The sequence below is a fragment of the Acanthopagrus latus genome, chromosome 7, assembly GCF_904848185.1.
Source record: "Acanthopagrus latus isolate v.2019 chromosome 7, fAcaLat1.1, whole genome shotgun sequence".
Classification (NCBI taxonomy): domain Eukaryota; kingdom Metazoa; phylum Chordata; class Actinopteri; order Spariformes; family Sparidae; genus Acanthopagrus; species Acanthopagrus latus.
Window position 1 is genome coordinate 30989594 of NC_051045.1, and position 20438 is coordinate 31010031.

At 43.8% G+C, this 20438-nt stretch overlaps 1 protein-coding gene across 1 annotated transcript in view; it reads left to right on the top strand.

The window, feature by feature from the left end:
- The window catches only part of LOC119022193 (immunoglobulin superfamily member 21-like), a 28069-nt gene that overhangs the window by 2831 nt on the left and 4800 nt on the right, over positions 1-20438 (top strand). The window contains exons 2-9 of the mRNA XM_037102788.1: positions 6934-7046; positions 7737-7858; positions 7970-8088; positions 9660-9775; positions 16091-16613; positions 18553-18653; positions 19413-19605; positions 19692-19730. Of these exons, the coding sequence (XP_036958683.1) occupies positions 6934-7046; positions 7737-7858; positions 7970-8088; positions 9660-9775; positions 16091-16613; positions 18553-18653; positions 19413-19605; positions 19692-19730 (1326 nt within the window). The remainder of the gene's footprint in view (positions 1-6933; positions 7047-7736; positions 7859-7969; positions 8089-9659; positions 9776-16090; positions 16614-18552; positions 18654-19412; positions 19606-19691; positions 19731-20438) is intronic.

Sequence of the window (20438 nt, forward strand, 5' to 3'; positions counted from 1 at the left end):
GTACATTTCAGATTGCATTGTGCCAACTGTGAAATTTGGTGGAGGAGGAATTATGGTATGGGGTTGTTTTTCAGGAGCTGGGCTTGGCCCCTTAGTTCCAGTGAAAGGAACATTGAATGCTTCAGGATACCAAAACATTTTGGACAATTCCATGCTCCCAACCTTGTGGGAACAGTTTGGAGCGGGCCCCTTCCTCTTCCAACATGACTGTGCACCAGTGCACAAAGCAAGGTCCATAAAGACGTGGATGACAGAGTCTGGTGTGGATGAACTTGACTGGCCTGCACAGAGTCCTGACCTGAACCCGATAGAACACCTTTGGGATGAATTAGAGCGGAGACTGAGAGCCAGGCCTTCTCGACCAACATCAGTGTGTGACCTCACCAATGCGCTTTTGGAAGAATGGTCAAAAATTCCTATAAACACTCTCCTCAACCTTGTGGACAGTCTTCCCAGAAGAGTTGAAGCTGTAATAGCTGCAAAAGGTGGACCGACATCATATTGAATTCTATGAGTTAGGAATGGGATGGCACTTCAGTTCATAGAATGAGTAAAGGCAGGTGAGCGAATACTTTTGGTAATATAGTGTATATATATATATTTGTGTAACCAGTATGATTAAAACAGCTTTTGGCTTGGATGCGTCAGAAACAGCTACCTGCAATTAACCTCAAGCAAAGTCAACTTGGACACAATCAAGCTTAGCCAGGGGAATTTTGTTGCCACTTTGTCATCTTGTCGACAGCCATAAAACGAAAGTAATCACTAACAAGTGTAACTCATCATAGTTACGGTAGTTTTGCTGTTATTTGTTCCAGGGGTGGACAAGAGTGTGTCAGTCTGCTGGTGATCACAGTCTGACAGCAAAACAGATCCTTCACTCATCAAACAAAAGAGAAATGTCCCAATTCAACCCACAAAGTAACATTACAGGACCAAACAACAGTAATGTAGTAGCAGGTCGTGTCCTCAGCATCTTGTATGAGGAGAAAAATACTGCCTCATAATTAATGTTGCTCCGGGACCAATGTTACTATTCATGAAAGAGTGACAAAGTGCTTCAGGAGGCTGTTGTGGCTGATCGGACTAAGGGTAGGATTGTTACCCAACAGACAGCGTTTGTTCATCCTGTTTGGAGCATATTGGTTTAGGCAAAAGAAAATTACTTGGTTAGATTTAGGATAACAAGGTTCAGAGTAAAATATATTGTATCTTTTCAAAATGTTGACAACCATGGAGGGACAATAATTATAATGTTCCAGGAACAGCTCCAACACAGCAACATCAGCCACTGTCCGTCCTTTATTTGCAGTTCAACAGGTCCCCTGATGGTGAAGTTGTGTCTTTTATTGGCACTGCAAAGCATCTGCACGTGTCAAATTTTGGTTTCAGACACTCCTAAAACATTTTTTTTGTTAGATTCTGTTCAATTATGAGATAACTGAACTAGTCGTATAATGAAAAGATCTTGTGTTGAACATTCTTTGCGTCCATGTTCACGTGTGTTAAAATCACTATTATAGCCCTCGTTATCATTGACTTGAGTTTACTATTAAGCACTTTGTTTGGAGCCATTAATTGAGATGTTTAAAAGGATTATATCCTCAGGTGGTTTACAATTAAACCAGTTTACTACAAGACATGCCCTTTATCATTTGCAGGATTAATTCTTTCTAGACTGGGCTTCATTTCCCCAAATCAACTTCAGGTTAAAATGATATATGGTGTTACAATGGGACAATGGTTGTCTCCGCCTTGAGATGCTTTTAAGAAACGGGGCTTTGGTCTGTAACCACAGTTCGTGTGAACGCTTTTTTTGTCTTGATGGCAAATTATATTTTGAACATTTTTCTTTCATTTCATGTGAACAATCTGATGATGATCAGCTGTGATTGAAGGAAGCAGCAGAACTTTAAGAAATGTTTGTAGGTTGGAGAGCCAGTACAGTTTGATCTCACATTAGATTTAGTTATTTTTGTTTAAAGTGAAAGTAAAGGGTTGATTGTATCTGCATTAACACCCTGTGTTAACACCCAAAATGTGGCGAAATTTAAACAAATCTAATTTCAAATCAATCAAATCAAACATATTAGTTAGCTGCTGAACATATGACTATGCAGTCAGCTGGAAGATGCTGATAGTCACAGAGGAGTGCTGAAGTGGTGTCCTAAGGTCAATCTGCCTTCTACATTGGGAGACATTCACAAAGAGGAGAGGAACTTGACTGGATAAGCCAGCTTTATCTCCTCCAGTGAGGACAACACCAGACATAGGATTCAAACACTGGAGTTCAGAGCCCTCTATATTGGTTAAGCTGTTGAATTGCCCTTTCTATGTTTGTCACATTAAAGTAGGGCAGAGCAGTAACAGTCCACAGCCAAACAGAGGCTGAACAGGGATAGTGATATCACTCCGCTATATCTCATTTCTCTAACCTTAATCTCATTCCAAAATATGCTTTCCCTCAGTTAAATGATTGGTTTTGTTGTTTACATAGGACACTATGAATCAGTTATCATGTGAAAGTGCTGTGTTTTTTAATCATTTCAGTCTCTTTCTGATACATGTTAATCTCTCTGCCACATTGTTTGTGTCTGTGTGGGGAGACCAAAGCTTGGTGAATGGCTGGCTCTTTGGATGAAAAGCTTGAGGGAGGATTAAGAGGAAAAACATGGGAAAAATAATCTGTTGGCAGGCTGACGTCATGCAGCACAGGCCAGTGTTGTTGAGGTGAGGCACACTGTGATGACAGAGGGCAAGAGAGTCCCTTCCAGCACCGCCAGGCTGCTGCTATGCAAGGTGCCTTTGGTCGCAGTCCATGTGTCAGAGGGCAGCTGCTCAGCTCCTGGACATGAGGTCCCCACACATACATACACAGCACTGAGACTACATCAGGCTGAGGCCTTGTTTCTGTCCTTTACCAATGACGCTGACAGAAACATTCAACGTGTCTGCCATTCTCATGAGCTGTGACAAAATACCTATTTCCTACAACATGATTGGTTGATGCCTTCATTCAGGAGCAAAAGCTCACAGAAATGTACCTTGTTCCCAGTAATTTCATGTGGCGTTTTCATTGTGTTATTTTGTCTTTCTGTGTGCAAGTCTCATCACAGTTTGAAAAAACATTGACTTACAAATGATTTGCACCAAAACACACAAAAAAGATCTTTAGATTTGCTCATATAGCTTCAGCCATCAGTGTCCTGTTTGGTCTCTTCACCTCCACCACCTCTGCTGCTTTCATGAAACTTTGTAAATCACAGAGTTGAGATAGAGCAGTCAGGGGACATGAAAGGGAAAACCAGAAACAGTTTCTCCATAAAATGTGATCCAATTTCAGCAAATTCACCGATGGTTGATGATGTGTTTGATGTACTGCTTTAAGCATTATGCACGGTGATTCTACCCACTCAGCAAAGTTACATATGCAGGAACAAGCCAGAGGGGATCAGAGTGGCTGAGAAAGGGACACCGTTCACCCTATAAAAAGACCCAGTGACATTAAAATGATTTTGAGGCTGTTATTTGATGGTAAAGTTGTTCCACGCTGTTGCTTTAACTGATGTTTTCACAATGTGAAATACAGTGTACAGTGTTTGCCATGCGCCCACTATATGTATATAATATATTTTTTTCCTACTTAATATAAAATGTAAAATGAATTTTTCTGTGTGTGTGTGTGTGTGTGTGTGTGTGTGTGTGTGTGTGTGTGTGTGTGTGTGTTTTGCATTTCACTGATGTACACAAAGCATGCATGTCTGCATTTTGCATGTAATAAACACATTTCACATGTTTGTTTTTAAGAGACTGTCATATATTCATGCAGCTAAAGGCTAAAGGCCTGTAATTTGAATTAACCCATTGAGCCCCACTGGTCACGGCACAGCAACATATACAGTGGTGCTTGAAAGTTTGTGAACCCTTTAGACTTTTCTTTATTTCTGCATAAATATGACATAATTCATGTAAGTCCTCAAAGTAGATAAAGAGAACCTAATTAAACAAATGAGACAAATATATTATATTTTGCCATTTTAATATTGAGGAAATTATTCAATATTACATATCAGTGAGTAACAAAAGTAGGTGATCCTCTAGGATAATTTGAAGGTGAAATTAGATTCAGGTGTTTTCAATCAATGGGAGGACAATCAGACAATCAGTGGGCGTCCTGTTCTATTTAAAGAACAGGGATCTTTCAAAATCTGATCTTCAACATCAACGCGTTTGTCAAAGTGTATCATGGCAAGACCAAAGGAGATTTATTTGGTGTGGAGACCTCAGAGAAAGAGTTGTTGATGCTCATCAGTCTAGAAGAGGTTAAACCATATTTAATAGTTTGGACTCCAACAATCCACTGTCAGAAAGATTGTGTACAAATGGAGGAAATACAAGATCATTTTCCTCAAATCATAAATAGCCAAGTACAATATTTTTGTCTCATTTGTTTAAATGGGTTCCACTTTCAGTAACTGTGTGGAAGAAATAAAAGTTTTTCCAGGCAACATTTATGCAGATATAAAGAAAATTCTAAAGGGTTCACAAACTGTCAAGTACCACAGTAGATCTCAGTGTGGTGTAAATACTGTTGCTCCTGGGGATCAGTGTGTGCAAGCAGTGAGCTGTGTGAGTGGTTTGTGTGTTCATTAAACCAGCAGGGGTCAGCTTTTAGTTTTTGGTACACTTGCAGCACAGCTGGCCGTCTTAATGGATGGAATGATTAACATGCTTTGCTGATTTAGCAGCACTGACTGATGCTGAGCTGCTATCAAACACAGAAATTCAGAATACCATGAAGAAATGCAGCAGGAGCCACAGCAGCTGAATATTCCTGCTAAATTTAATCCCATGCCGTCCGAGGGATAGAGTGAATATTTAATATTCAAGTGTCAGGAAGAAATCTGGAGCGCTGCACCAAATATTGCTGCTGTGAGCACAGTGAAGTAAATCTGTGATTCTTGAAAGTTTAGATCATTTCATCATGCACATGGATAAATGATAACATCATCCAACACTATGTGAAGGTTAACCTAGAAAATCGCTTTTTGTGTTAAAGCCGTAATAGATTCATGGTTATCAGAGTCATCTCATTCCGTGCTGTCTGACAGAATTATATTAACAAGAATTTAAAATAATAAAAAAACAGTATGTGTCTGTCTCATAGAAGTCTATGAGCAAGCAGTGTGGTTCTGTTCCTCAGTGCAACCTGCTTTGTTTTTCCACCTCATGTTAGGACACTGTTTGTAATTCCTTTCAGCGCTGTGTTCTGTACCTGTCCCATTTCTCTTTGCTTTTGACCTTCCTCCCTTTCATCTGTATTATGCTTTACCCTTGCTTTAAGGAATGTCTGTGTGTTACATATTCAGCATGAAAGTTAATCACCTCTGGTTTGGTCCAAATAAATCCTCAGTTCACAGAGTAATGTGAAAATACTCCAGCTGTATGTGCCGTTTTCACCAACTGCTGATGTCCGACTCTCTCTCTCCTCTGTAGCTTCGTGCCTCTCTTGTCTCCGCCTGCTGTGTCTTCTCATCCATAGAGCCACTGGTAGTTACTCAGTAGTGGATCTACTGTCTTCAAACTGACGTGTTCTTCTTGAAGGCTGTGCTCACTCTCATGCTGCTAAACCCAGTGAGCTGAGCACTGAAGTCTTGGTTCAGTGTTACAACCCAGCTCAGCAAAAACAACAAAAAGGGAGACCACACAAACGCAAACATTTAAATATATATAAGTGAATCAAACTGAAACAAATTAGACCAGATGTAAATGAATGCAAACACCACCAAACTGAAACTCTGCTGGTTGGGAGCATGGGAGACAGAGAGAAAAAGAGGGAGCTATCCAGCCCTCTTATATCAGTCAAAGCAGTCAGAAGGAAGTTACTTCAGGTGTCAATCGATCTCCTGCCAGGCTGCTTCAAAACAGGCACAGGTTGAAACGACTGACTGTATAAAATGGCAGACAGAGCCATGGTAGCTTCATTCTGGCTCTTCAGAAACCTCACAGTGGTTCTGTCCATTATTTTCCCACTATTAACAGTCACAGGTTTCTGAAGATCCAGAAAGTGGGTGGTACTGGCCATCGGCATCTTGGCAGTCCCCACTCTGCCTTACTTCCAGTTAATCAGAAATGGGCAAAGAGGTGGAGTGTGGGTGGGGATGGAGCGAGCCTTGTTACTTAAACAGGGCCACCGAGCTGGACGCTGTCAAGCTAGCTATTTGCTAACAAGCTATCTGTGCTTACAGAGAAGCACATTTTGCCTCACTTTACTCACTTGAGTTTGTCCACAGGTTTATTTAACACAAACAGCTTCCTCATTTGTTTTGATGTATGTAATAGTGATCAGGGATCAAAAAATGACATACATAATCATAACACAAATATATGCATTGTTATATGCATTATTGTAATATGAAGATGAACATGTTCCAACCAAAACACATCATAATTATGGCCTTGCTGTTTGGTAAATTAATGGTTGTAGGACAGAAAACAATGGAGGGCCTTTTATTGACATTGTTCTTGATTTTCCTACATATCTAATATATACATATATATATTATATTAGCAAGCACTTTGTAGTTTTTCCTTCAGTACACAGCATATATTGTGATCCTTCATTTTCTTTAATTCTGTTTTCTGTTTTTCATTTGCCATGCTCTCTTTGGCTGTGTATTGTGAGCTTTATATTTGTCAAATAGGGGTCGACCTCAACACAGCTTTGAATTAAGCTGAGTGGCCACCAAAGCTACAGGCTACAGGAATATTAACAGTGAGGCTGCTGAGTGCAGTTCATCAAGTCCAGTAATGCTTTCATGGTAGATTGCTTTGTAAATGCATAAGAACATTAACATCATAGTTCATCGCAAGGGCCATACAAGGGTAGGCAATGTTATATCTATCTATTTTCTTCTGTTCTCTCTTTGGCAGGTTATTTAACCGTTTCCATTGAGCCTCTTCCTCATGTTGTCATTGGAGACACAGTAACAGTGAAGTGCAACTTCCAAACAGACGGCAACCTCCGAGAGATTGTATGGTTTCGGGTGAGCACACAGGTGAACTTACATGCATGCATTGCTGCTTGCCATCTTCCCTCTGCATATGGTTGATGACTCTTCCTCCTCCTTTTGACCTATAAGAAAGCCCTGAGGGACAAGCAAGAATTATTTCTCTGGTGCTTCATTTCCTAAGTTCAACATTTTTTTTCTTCATGAGTAGGGCCACAGGAAGGTCTTTTTTCCCCATGTATTGAGCTGAGTGTGCATGTGTGTAACCCAGTTATTTTTTTTGCAAAAGGAAAGTAAGGGTAATATTTCAGTTTGTTTCTGTAACATTCATTTTGAACAAAAGAGGCCGAAGTTCATGACCACTCATGTCCTAAATAAAAGGAAAAGCACCCATGTTGCTCCATGGCAGTTTTAATGAATTGTTATGTAACAGTCAGGGCCGATGAGACACTGATGGTGCTGCACAGTGCAGAAGCAGAGGAAGGAAATAGAATGTGTACCACACGCCCCAGCGTGAGCACTTCGCTACATCAGCTGGCTGGCTGGTACCGCCATCGCTCAGAGCAAACAACGGTCGCTCAGCAAAGTCACGACTCTTCTGTGTTCTGGCGCCTCAGTGGTGGAACAAGCCACCAATGAGTCACTTTGGACAAAAGGGTCTGCTAAAGGCAATGGTTGCAGCTATGATATTCAAAGTCTGTGATGCTACTGCACTTTCCCTTTTAGGTGATAGAAGGAGGCAGCGCCAAGCAGAAGATTTTCACATATGATGCCATGTACAATACCAGTTATTCCCACATGGAGGACAACCGCAGACAAGAGGACCTTGTCTATCAGTCAACTGTTCGGTAGGACTGGTTACTTGGGGGGGTTCTTTTGAAACTGGGGGAATATAGAGGGACGTTAAAGATGAAAGGTGCTGTATGGATATAATCTTTGTAATCCTTTATATGAAACAGGCTTCCTGAGGTCCAGATGGAGGATGACGGTCTGTATGAGTGTCATGTGGGGATCTATGACAAGAACTCCAGAGAAAAAGTGATTCTTGCCTCTGGAAGCATCGTTCTCACTGTCATAGGTATGTATTCATCTCTGAGGTTGTCTCTTGAACTTTGAAGACCATATCTAGGAAAGGTTCAAACTCATTAGGTTTCATCCTATGTCTAAGTTTTATAGAAAGACAACTGGATTTTTTCCATAACTGAAGAAACCTCTTTGATATATCATGAACTGGATGACTGCGAATCTTCGTGAGCATATGTTTCATCCAGTGGGAACCATGTAGGTACACTTTACAGGTCTGGACATTTCAGGTTAAGTAGGTCGTAATTACCCACTAACGTATTTGACATTTCTTTAACACCATGGATTAGAGAGAACATTTTGGGAACAATATTATAAGTTACTTTTTAGACGCCATACCAGGAAAAATACAGGAATACAAATTTGATGTGTTGGAGACAAAGTGGCTCAGTGGAGGCAAACCAGTTCTGTATATTCTGGGATTTGTTCCAAATGTAGTATTTATTAGAATTCACATAGTATTAAACAGAATATTCAAGACTCAAAACCCCCCGTAGTTCGAGACTCTTTACCTGGGACACGTTCCATTTTGGAAATAGAGAAGTGATACAAAGCTGCTGCAGGCCCTTTTGGTGGCAAGTAAAAAATCATATACTAGAAAATGGCTAAATCTAGTCCCACATACACTTTAAGAGTGGTATGGAATCATTTTGAAGATACAGTTTAAAGAATTGACAGGGCCACTTTTTCTTTGAGGATTCAAAAAATAAGTTTGGGAATAAATGGGTTGAATTTACAGCCCCAGTGCAGGCAGATTTTTTATGGCTTCAATAGTGATTCAAAGCTCATTATCCATTCTTGAGGTGAATAGAAATGTAAGCCCCCTTTTTCTGATGTACATAGTTAGATGGTCAATTTAGTCTGAGGTGGGCACATCTAAGAAAGTAAGACACAAAGTTTGCAGACAAACTGCAATGGTAAGGTTGTATACATGGAGGCATGCGGCTGAATGTTGATGTGCAGCAGCGCAGTATTAAAACTATGACACAGATGGGTAATAGCAGATATGCACACCTGCAGGTGGACATGGACTGTCAATTTGCCTTAAGACAGCATTACAATCAGTGTGTTTGCAGGAGGATGTAATTCTAGAGTTAATCTCTCTCTTTCTCTGCAGAGCATGTACAGCTGTCAACAGATTGAAGGGGAAGAGCGAGGGCAGATGTCTATTGGTTAATCAATCACTGATAGTGTTGTTGTGTTGGAGAGATTAAAAAAGTAAAAAATGCTGAAATAGGCCACCAAATATACTTGGGTGGCTATTAATATACCCGGGCAGCTTGCTCTGAATGTGTGTGTGTTTGTGTGTATGATATATATGTTTAAGTTCTACCAATAAAACCCATTTGAATTGAATTAAGTTAAACAAACATGAAGTCCAGCTCTGTATGAGGTTGAGATCCATCTATACTCTCAGAAAGAAAGTAAATCAACACATTCCCCAAAATGTATTTCTTTGATGGAAGGCATCACCAGCATTCTGACTCATCAGATAACCTGATTTTTTAATAATTAGACATTAGATATGTATTTAATCTCTGAGTGCCTTGTGTATTTTCTCTGCAGTACCTCCCAAGTCTATCTCTGTGGTGGCAGCCAACAGCCCAGCTCCTTTCAGTCGCTACGAGGCCCAGAACTTCACTCTGGTTTGCATTGTTAAGGGGGCAAAGCCAGCTCCCATGGTGAGATGCAGCCTTTGACTCTGTTGGAAGTCTCAGTCCCCATAATCAAATTTGCTTCACCTCTTTGTGTGCTATGATGGAGAACTTCATTATCCATCCTTTCATTCATTTACGATGATGAAAAACAACTCTCTGGAAAAGGAGGAGAGCAGTGCTTTCACTGCAGAATGAAACTTGGAACACTGCTGGATTTGAAATGTTTAGCACTCTCAGACAAAAAAATCAAAAGAGAACAGAGCTCCCACTTGATGCTGCAGCTAAAGCTTTGGTCTGCACACTCTGTGACCTCTGTGGAAAATGTACGGGGGATTAGACGACAGCTGTATATTTGATGAAACAAAAATCCATTAAAAAGGGGCTTTATTTGTCACGAGTGAAACAAAGAGGAGGTACATGACACACAGATATATATGAATGATGCCCACAAAGTCATGGTCACAAGTTCCCACTTGTAAAGCACATGAGATCATGTCAGTCTTCAGTTTCAGTGATTTCTGCAGCTGTTATGTGCTTATTGTTGGCTTCCTGGCACCGTTCTGCACAGTCCACGTGTTCTCAATGGGGTTCAAGTCTAGCCTGATTTATCCATTCCTTTATCACTTTTCATGTGTGTTTGGGATCGTTGTCCTATTGGAACATCCAAGACCAAATCTTCAGACTGATAATTTGAGGTTTTCCTGGAGAATTTGGAGATAATCCTACTTCTTCATTATTCCATTTACTTTCTCTAAAAGCACCAGGTCCACTGGCAGCACAACAACCCGACAGCATGATACTACCAGCACCATGCCTGACAGCAGCTTTGGTGTTCTTGGAGTTAAAGGCCTCACCTTCTCACCTCCAGACACATTGCTGCTCATTGTAGTCAAACAACTCAGTATTTGAATCATCTGACCACAGAGTTTTCCTCCAGAAGGTTTTTATCTTTGTCCAAGTGATCAGCAGTAAACTGAAGACCAGTTTTAAGGTGCTGCTCTGGAGCGAGGGTTTCTTTCATGCAAGGCAGCCTCTCAGCTTGTGTTGTTCTCAACACGTTTCTGTCATGACTCTTGTTTTGTTTGTTCTTGTTTCTGGTTTTTGGCTTCTTGTATTTGATTTACATATTTGTATCTTGTCTTGTGTTATGTTTTGATGTTCCATGTCTTGTGTCTCATTTTTTAATGTTCCATGTCTTGTGTCTCATATTTTGATGTTCCTTGCCCTCATGTGTCCTTTAAGTTTCTCCTATGTTCTCCCCTCTGGCTCCCTCTGTCTGTTGTCTTGTTCCCTCCTGGCCTGTTCCTCTGTGCTCCTCCCCCTCATCATCACACCTGGTTTCCTTCCTCCTCTCTCCTCACCTGTGCCTCGTCATGTCATTAGTGTCTGTGTATTTAGTCTCTGTGTTTCCCCTCACTCTTTGTCCAGTCATTGATTTCTGTTTGCGGTTCCATGCTCCATGCTCCATGTTCCATGTTCCATGTTCCTGTCCATGCTCGGTATGTTTTTGGTTTTGAGTTTTTTTATGTTTGAGTTGAACTTTGAATTTTGTTTGCTACTTTGTCTTGCCCTTTAAGTTGTTACTTTACCTGTCTGATTCTTGTTTGCTACTTTGCCTGTTGAATTTTTGCCTGCTTTTGTTTTTTTGTAATCAGCTTTTTTAATAAAGCTCGCCTTACGTTTGTTCATCCCCATCTCTGCCTCAAGTGTACTGCGTTTAGGTCCACATTTTCCCTTCCATAGTTTTCCCCTAAACCCCAACGTGACAGAATGACTGGACCAGAAATGGACCTACCAGACAGTATAGTAATTTGTAGGCTGGGGAACAAACTGGTGGAGATTCTGAGCGGCCAGGCTGACACAGGGGAGAAGCTGAAGGCCATAACAGACTACGACAAAGAACTGTTTATTAGGCCTTGGCTGAAGGAACTCCCTTGGGTCGCTCAGATGATAGCGATGCTAGATAACCTCAGAAAGGCCTTGGAAGCAGCAGCCACAGCCACAGCCGAGCTTCCAGCCCAGGCCACAGCCGTAGCCACAGCCGAGCTTCCAGCCCAGGCCGCAGCCACAGCCGAGCTTCCAGCCCAGGCCGCAGCCACAGCCGAGCTTCCAGCCCAGGCCGCAGCCACAGCCGAGCTTCCTGCCCAGGCCGCAGCCTCAGCCACAGCCGAGCTTCCTGCCCAGGCCGCAGCCTCAGCCACAGCCGAGCTCTCAGCCCAGGCCTCAGCCTCAGCCACAGCCGAGCTCCCAGTCCAGGCCTCAGTCTCAACCCCGTCGACACCAGCCAGTGGCCCCCAGTCGGCGGTCCGGTCGACACCAGCCAGTGGCCCCCAGTCGGCGGTCCGGTCGACACCAGCCAGTGGCCCCCAGTCGGCAGTCCGGTCAACACCAGCCAGTGGTTTTCAGTCGGCGGTCCAGATGAGGCCTGTACCTGCACCTCGGTCGGAGGACCGGCCGAGGCCAGTTCCTGCACCTCGGTCGGAGGACCGGCCGAGGCCAGTTCCTGCACCTCGGTCGGAGGACCGGCCGAGGCCAGTTCATGCACCTCGGTCGGAGGACCGGCCGAGGCCCACGCCACGTCTTGTTCATGCACCTCGGTCGGAGGACCGGTCGAGGCCCACGCCACGTCTTGTTCATGCACCTCGGTCGGAGGACCGGCCGAGGCCCACGTCAGGTCCAGCGCCTGTTCCTGCTCCTCGGTCGGAGGACCGGCCGAGGCCCACGTCAGGTCCAGCGCCTGTTCCTGCTCCTCGGTCGGAGGCCCGGCCGAGTCCCACGCCAAGCCCTGTGCCTGCTCCTCGGACGGAGGCCCGGCCGAGTCCCACGCCAAGCCCAGTGCCTGCTCCTCGGTCGGAGGTCCGACCGAGTCTCACGCCAAATCCAGTGTCAGGTCCTCGGTCGGAGACCCAGCCGAGTCCAGTGCCTGCTCCTCGGTTAGGGGTCCGGCCAAGGTCATTTATTGCCAGAGACCCTTCATCGGCTCCCAGGCCACCAGCTCCCGGCAAAACTCCGTCGGTGGTCCGGCCCAGGCCCTGGAGGGTTTCCCAGCCAGTGGTCTGGTCACCTGTGGGTCTCAGCCCACGCTTTTGCCGCCAGCCTCCAGCGGGTTCCAGCCCTCGCCTACGCCTGTGGTCCCCAGTCACCAGCCTCCAGCGCTTACGTCCTCGCCATCAGCCTCCAGTGAGTTCCAGGCAGCACCTGCGCCTTCGCCTTCGCCTTCGTCGTCAGCCTCCAGGGGAACCCAGCCCGCACCTACGCCTTCGCCTTCGCCTACGCCTTCGTCGCCGCCCTCCGGCCAGTTCCAGGCCACGCCTACGCCTTCGTCGTCGCCCTCCGGCCAGTTCAAGGCCGCGCCTACGCCTTCGTCGTCGCCCTCCGGCGAGTTCAAGGCCGCGCCTACGCCTTCGTCGTCGCCCTCCGGCGAGTTCAAGGCCGCGCCTACGCCTTCGTCGTCGCCCTCCGGCGAGTTCAAGGCCGCGTCTACGCCTTCGTCGTCGCCCTCCGGCGAGTTCAAGGCCGCGTCTACGCCTTCGTCGTCGCCCTCCGGCGAGTTCAAGGCCGCGCCTACGCCTTCGTCGCCGGCCTCCAGCGAGTCTGAGACAGCGCCTACGCCTTGGTCACCGGTCTCCAGCACGTTCCAGCCTGCGCCTCAGTCCACGTCCCTGGTTCCCAGTGGGCCCCAGTTCTCGCCTCCACCTTGTTTATTTGAACCTTGGTCCTCCCCCTGAACCCCTCCACCCTCCCGGCTTTGACTCTGGCCCTCCTCCTGACCCCCTCCACCCTCCCGGCTTCGACTCTGGCCCTCCTCCTGACCCCCTCCACCCTCCCGGCTTTGACTCTGGCCCTCCTCCTGACCCCCTCCAACCTCCCGGCTTCATTTGGACTTTAAATGTATGTCTTGAGGGACATCTGGGAGCTGTCCCTTAAGGGGGGGGTTCTGTCATGACTCTTGTTTTGTTTGTTCTTGTTTCTGGTTTTTGGCTTCTTGTATTTGATTTACATATTTGTATCTTGTCTTGTGTTATGTTTTGATGTTCCATGTCTTGTGTCTCATTTTTTAATGTTCCATGTCTTGTGTCTCATATTTTGATGTTCCTTGCCCTCATGTGTCCTTTAAGTTTCTCCTATGTTCTCCCCTCTGGCTCCCTCTGTCTGTTGTCTTGTTCCCTCCTGGCCTGTTCCTCTGTGCTCCTCCCCCTCATCATCACACCTGGTTTCCTTCCTCCTCTCTCCTCACCTGTGCCTCGTCATGTCATTAGTGTCTGTGTATTTAGTCTCTGTGTTTCCCCTCACTCTTTGTCCAGTCATTGATTTCTGTTTGCGGTTCCATGCTCCATGCTCCATGTTCCATGTTCCATGTTCCTGTCCATGCTCGGTATGTTTTTGGTTTTGAGTTTTTTTATGTTTGAGTTGAACTTTGAATTTTGTTTGCTACTTTGTCTTGCCCTTTAAGTTGTTACTTTACCTGTCTGATTCTTGTTTGCTACTTTGCCTGTTGAATTTTTGCCTGCTTTTGTTTTTTTGTAATCAGCTTTTTTAATAAAGCTCGCCTTACGTTTGTTCATCCCCATCTCTGCCTCAAGTGTACTGCGTTTAGGTCCACATTTTCCCTTCCATAGTTTTCCCCTAAACCCCAACGTGACAGTTTCTTGCGACCCTGTTGACTATTTGCAGCAAATGTTTGATGGTTCTGTGATTACACCCCAATAACTCAGCAAATTCAAGAGTGCTGCATCCCTCTGAAAGATTTTTGACATTTCAGAGTCAGTTAAATATCTTTTTTGGCCTATTTTGCCTGAGGAAAAGAAGCCGCCTAATAATTATGCACACCTCCATACAGGGTGTTGATCTCCTTAGGCCTCATTCTCCTTCATTACACAAATACACAGCAGGTAATATGATTAAATCAAATAAGCATTCCAGTTTATACAGCTTAGCGTTGGATTATATGCATAATAATGATGATATGGTCAAAATACTGACTTGCCTAATAATTGTGGACACAGTGTAAACCTGGAATGAAAGCGTGTTTTTTGCAAACAGGGCTATCTAGGTAGACTTTGGGGAGATTTAGGAAAGACTGAATTTGCCTCCATGTTCTCAAGGTATTTAGAATGACAGGATTCATTATGTATGTTTGGAGTTTGGCCTTGGTGGGATTGTTCAAAAGTGCTGGAAGAGATGTACTTCCACAGACTGCCTGTTCAATCTGGAGCTAATAATCCATTGCATGTCTAGCCATGTCCTGCAAAACACACTTGACTTAGGACACTGACACCTGTCTTGCAGCTTGTAAATGGTTGTAGACTTGCTTTCTGGTGGTTTTTGGTGGGCACTTGACAATCCTTACCAGTCTTCTCTCGACAGCTGGTGATAGTTTTCATTTTTTTCCTAATCATGGCAGCAAAAGAACTGTGACTGGTACTTCATACTTACAAACAATGGTTTGTACAGTTGATCTTGGGACCTATAACTGCTTTGAAATGGTTCAAAGTGACTTTACTGACTTGTTCAAATTAATAATGTGCTCTTTCAGATCAATGCTGAGCTCTTTAGACTGCCATTGTAATGTCTCTGGCTGAGTCTAATCGGTGTATCAAACAGGTCCTATTGAAATGGGTCCAGAAATGTCAAAAGCTATTCTAATTCAATCAGAATCACTCAGAAGAAGTTAAGGCCAGGCTACACAGAACATTTGATTCACAAGTTACTGTATGTATATTTTTAATCCGGCAGATTTGCTCATATTTGCAGAAGACCTATAATAAATTCATCATTGAACCATCATCATGAATGTTTTTTGCAACAAAGTAGTAATTCACTCAAACCCGTCACAGAAAAGTGAGAGTTGTAGAAATCATTGGAACTGGAGACTGCCATGATATACCTGTTCTTTCATGTTTTTCTTTTTTCTTTTTTAATGAGGGAATCATCATCTTCATGCTTAAAGTGCATCTTCCAGAACATTTCTGCAAGAAAGATTTTAATTAAAACATTGCAGTTTTCTTGTCGTGACAGTCCACTGAATGTGTACACAGAAACTGAACAGGGCTCGGTTTGGTCCAAATAAATCCTGAGTGTCACAGAGTCAGATGTGAAAACATTCTGACTGGACATGCCATCTTCACCCACAGCTGATGTCCGACTTTCTCTCTCTCCTCTCCTGTTTCATGCCTCTCCTTCCCCCACCTGCCATCTCTTCTTCTCTTCATTTCCTCAGAGTCATAGTCTTGATCAGAGCCACTGTAAATCATCTCTGTACTATATCCCCTGTCTTCATGATTTTAAATGCTTCTGCTCCTCCCATTGAGCTCACCTGTCTTTGTCCCTGCCTTTCAGGTTTACTTCAAGCGGGATGGTGAGCTAATTGATGTGGTGCCAACTGCCCAGTCTTCCTCCTCAGGGGGGGACCAAAGCAAGGACCCAAGACAGGAAAAGTTCCAAGGCAGGAGCCCGGCAGGGCTCTGGAGCTCCCAGGTTCTCACAAGTCGAGACATTGATGACACCAAAGTCCAAAAATCCTTGTCCCTGCTGGAAGAAGAGGGGAAACTGGCTCGGCTGGGCCAGGATGGCCCCAATGGCCCCAAGCAGGGGCAAGAGCAAGAGTCAATGTCAGTACCCAAGTCAACCACCGAGGTGATCCCCGAAACAGTAGTGAGCCGAGAATTTCCCCGCTGGGTTCAGAGCAGCGACCCACTCTACTACTTCCAGCACTGGCAGCAGGTGGCAGGTGATGGCACTATGGAGGTCAGAGCCATGCTGACCTGGAGCCTTAACCCTCAGCTGGACAACGAGGCTCTGTTCAGCTGTGAGGTCAACCACCCAGCTCTGTCTATGCCCATGCAGGCTGAGGTCACGCTGGGTGAGTTATGAACTTACGCTCTGGCTAACTCAGGCTTTATATGATATCAGGCTTAGCTTACTGCAGGGATAGTGCTGTGAAAACTGATCAAGCAAATCCTTTGACTGGTACTTTCATATTTGTTCATAGGTATGAATGCATACATGGTATTTGCAGCTACAATGAGACAGCACAGCCTCACAATCAGAGCACAACAATAACATAACCAAACCCCCTTACCTTCTTTAACTGGTTTCAAATAGTGCCAAGCTAACAGACACCAATGTGTACTGCTGTTAAAGTATGACACTTGGTTGTTTAGTTGAGCCCAGTGTTGGTGACTGACATATTTTCCTCTTATTTCTTGCTGTAACACTGTACAAGCCCTCATGCACCCACTGCTGAGATAGTTTGTGCTATTGTAAACCCTTAAGCTTAACACACTGTTGATGCAAACTCCCATACACAATTACTGATGTCAACACTCCCTGTCCATGCCCAACTACAATCCCAATGCCTAAGTGTATAGATATGGATTAGGGGCAATGAGCCCTCAGACATGTACTAGAATCAGACTGTATGTGGGACCCTCGAGGGACAGACACATGTTCATAAGCTAGCTTGTCTAATAGCATGTACTGTAAGGCTTTAATTATCGGAAAAGTACAAATCAGAACTCCATTTGAAAATTGAGAAAAACATGTTGATGGATGAGCAGCAGTGTTTCCAATCAGTGCAGTTATTTTAACCTAAGACAACCTCCCTCAAAAATATGTCATTGTTCCCTTCATTAATTTTCATGCAAACACAACATCCAGTTAACCAGATTTCCAAACCATAATTCAAAGGGCCAGTGTGGAGGATTCAGTGCAGTCTCGTGGTGACATTGCAGATTTCGACCAACTGAATACCGCTTCCTTCACTGTCCTCTTCCGACTGTGTAGGAGATCCTACAATGGCAGCTAAAACATAAAAGTGCTTGGTTTGTCCAGTCTGGGCTACGATAGAAATATATGGTGCAACATAGTGGGCTCCATGGAAGAGGACCTGCCAAGCCCTCAGGAAGTGCACCAGGCTTTGAAGCGAATTTTCCAACCACAGAAGGGGACTTTGATTTGCTAGCAAGTAAGCTCGACATTCCTGTGACCCTCATCCTGCAGACTGTTGAGAGTCCCCTGAAAATCTCCCCACATTGTACAGCGAGTGCTTTTTAGCCCATGGAAACTATTCTTGCGGCCTGGATAGTTTGGAGAATCTCATTGTTGCAGTTCGGTCAATAGATGCTAGTGTTAATAATTGTTTTGCATACTGGATGAAATACTTCTTCTTTTTTAATCTCATTTCATTAATGTTTCACTCTGTTACTGTCTTCATACAACAAAATTACAAATGGTTAGATTTTTGTTATCTGTTATCTTTTTGTTATAAGTCAACGGTTAAGTGTAGCCTAAACTTAACATAGTGACATCTATTAAAGCACATGTTGCAAGGATGCTGTGCAGTCTTGAAGCACTAAAGTTCCACATACTTAAAATAATTGACTGTGTCTAGATTTAAGAATGTACTCCAGAAAGGTTGTCAAAGGTTTTAAAAGTTCTTGTGATTAAAGCAGTGATTTAGTGACAGGGATTATTGTCAGTCAGTTCCCTTCGCAACACTATTACTCAGACCACCTGCTTATAATATTCAGAATATTCTGTAAATACTGAAGTCATACATACTGGATGGAGTCCTGACCATTAAGCATAAAAAAAGTGGAAAGAGCCAATGTGACGTCACCCGCAGGTTTCTGAAAAGCCATAATGAATTTTTAGCAGTTTGTAGTGCTTCACCATAGGTGATTTATACCAGTACCTCACTGGTACTGTGTGTGCTGTTATGACTTTCCAATTTTTCATACATCTTATTTTTACAACATCTTCACAACATGTTCTTTTGACATGGTATTTCACTCTATCAGCTGCTCCCAGAGGACCCAAGCTGACCATGAGCCCCAGTAAGGCCAAGGTTGGAGACACAGTGCGGATCACTGTCCAGGGTTTCCAGTTGGGACCTTCAGCAGTAAGTTTCCAAAACAGTAGCTCTCTAAAAAGTGGTCAGACGAGTGCCTTCTTACTTTCCAATGCTTTCCCTGTTTGAAGTGTGCCACAAGTTTTTAGGTAGAGTTCCTTCATTCCAAGCAGCAATTGGTTTCAGTTCCATTCTGTCCACTTTGGAAACCAACAAGCAGAGATTTTAGATACAGTGTGACATTTGATGCGTTGCAGCTACAGGAAATAGGGACACTGTTAAAACTCTCCATACTGCTCCTTTCAAGGAAATAGTGGGTTTTTTAGATGCTATTATAATATAATATAATATGATATAATATAATATAATATAATATAATATAATATAATACAATATTTGAGTGCATATGTATTTATGTTCTAATCAAGCATGATATATTCAATCACTGACATTTATCTGTTTTGTAACCTTTGGATACATTACAGGTTATGTAAAGATACCTTATTGTACATAAGCCTGAAGTCAGCAAGTGACAGCAGGAACCAAGGGTGCTATTCCTCATGTGTCTGTGTATGTGGTCAATTCAATCTCAGGCTAAACTCATATTTTATAATAAGCTTCAGACTTTACATTTATACAGATGTGTTTGCCATTCTAGTCTGCCCACTGATTTGCTCCAGTGCAGTGTTACAAGTTAAGAAGAAGACATGACAGCAATTGCTGCAGGAGAGATCGATGTTCTTCCACTTCCACTTCACATTGTGACCTGACCCTGCATCGCCCTTCCCACACACCTGTTTGTGTCCACAGAGTGAGGTCTTCCCTGAGCCCATGTTCACCTGGACCAAGGTCGGTGGCCATCTGCTAGATGGCAGCGAGGAGCACGAGGGAAGGGAACTCGTCCTGGATAGAGTTCCTGCTGAGCTCAACGGTTCCATGTTCCGCTGCACAGCCCAGAATCCTCTGGGATCCACAGACACCCACACCCGCCTCATTGTGTTTGGTGAGTGTGTTTGTGGGGTACTTTGGTTCTGCCCATATATCATCAGTGTGTTCACTGTTAATGTTACTTTTTGTGTGATTTTGCAGACAACCCAAGACTAAGGAAAGGAAGAGAACATTTTATTGGTAGGTCATTTCATTTCGTAGTCAGTTTAGGATCTGTTACAGCTACTGTGCTACCTTCTCCTTACTGTAATAAACCAGTAGTATACACACAGGGTGACCACAGGAATCTGGTGTCAGGTCGGGGCAAAAAGGGAAAACTATGGAAAGGGAGGTGGACCCAAATGCAGTAAACACGGGGGCAAGATAAGGAGAACAAAAAGCGAGCTTTAATAAGGCAAAAGCTGAATGCAACAAAAACACCAAAACAGACAAAAAAAGGCAAAGGCAAAGTAGCAAACAATAATCAGACAAAGTAGCAAAAGAAACCAGCTTGACAAAGTACAAATCAAAAAAAATCAAAGTTCAAATCAAACATGGAAAACTCAAAACCAAAAACTCAAAACCAAGACATACCAAACGGGACAGGAAACATGGAACAGGAACACGAACAAGAATCATGAGCATGGAGCAAGGCGACAGCAAACAGAATACAGAATACAGAAGACAGAATACAGAATACAGAAGACAGAAGACAGAAGACAGAAGACAGAAGACAGAAGACAGAAGACAGAATACAATGACCAGACAAGGAGTGAGGGGAAACACAGAGACTAAATACACAGACACTAATGACATGACGAGGCACAGGTGAGGAGAGAGGAGGGAGGAAGCCAGGTGTGATAATGAGGGGGAGGAGCACAGAGGAACAGACCAGGAGGGAACAAGACA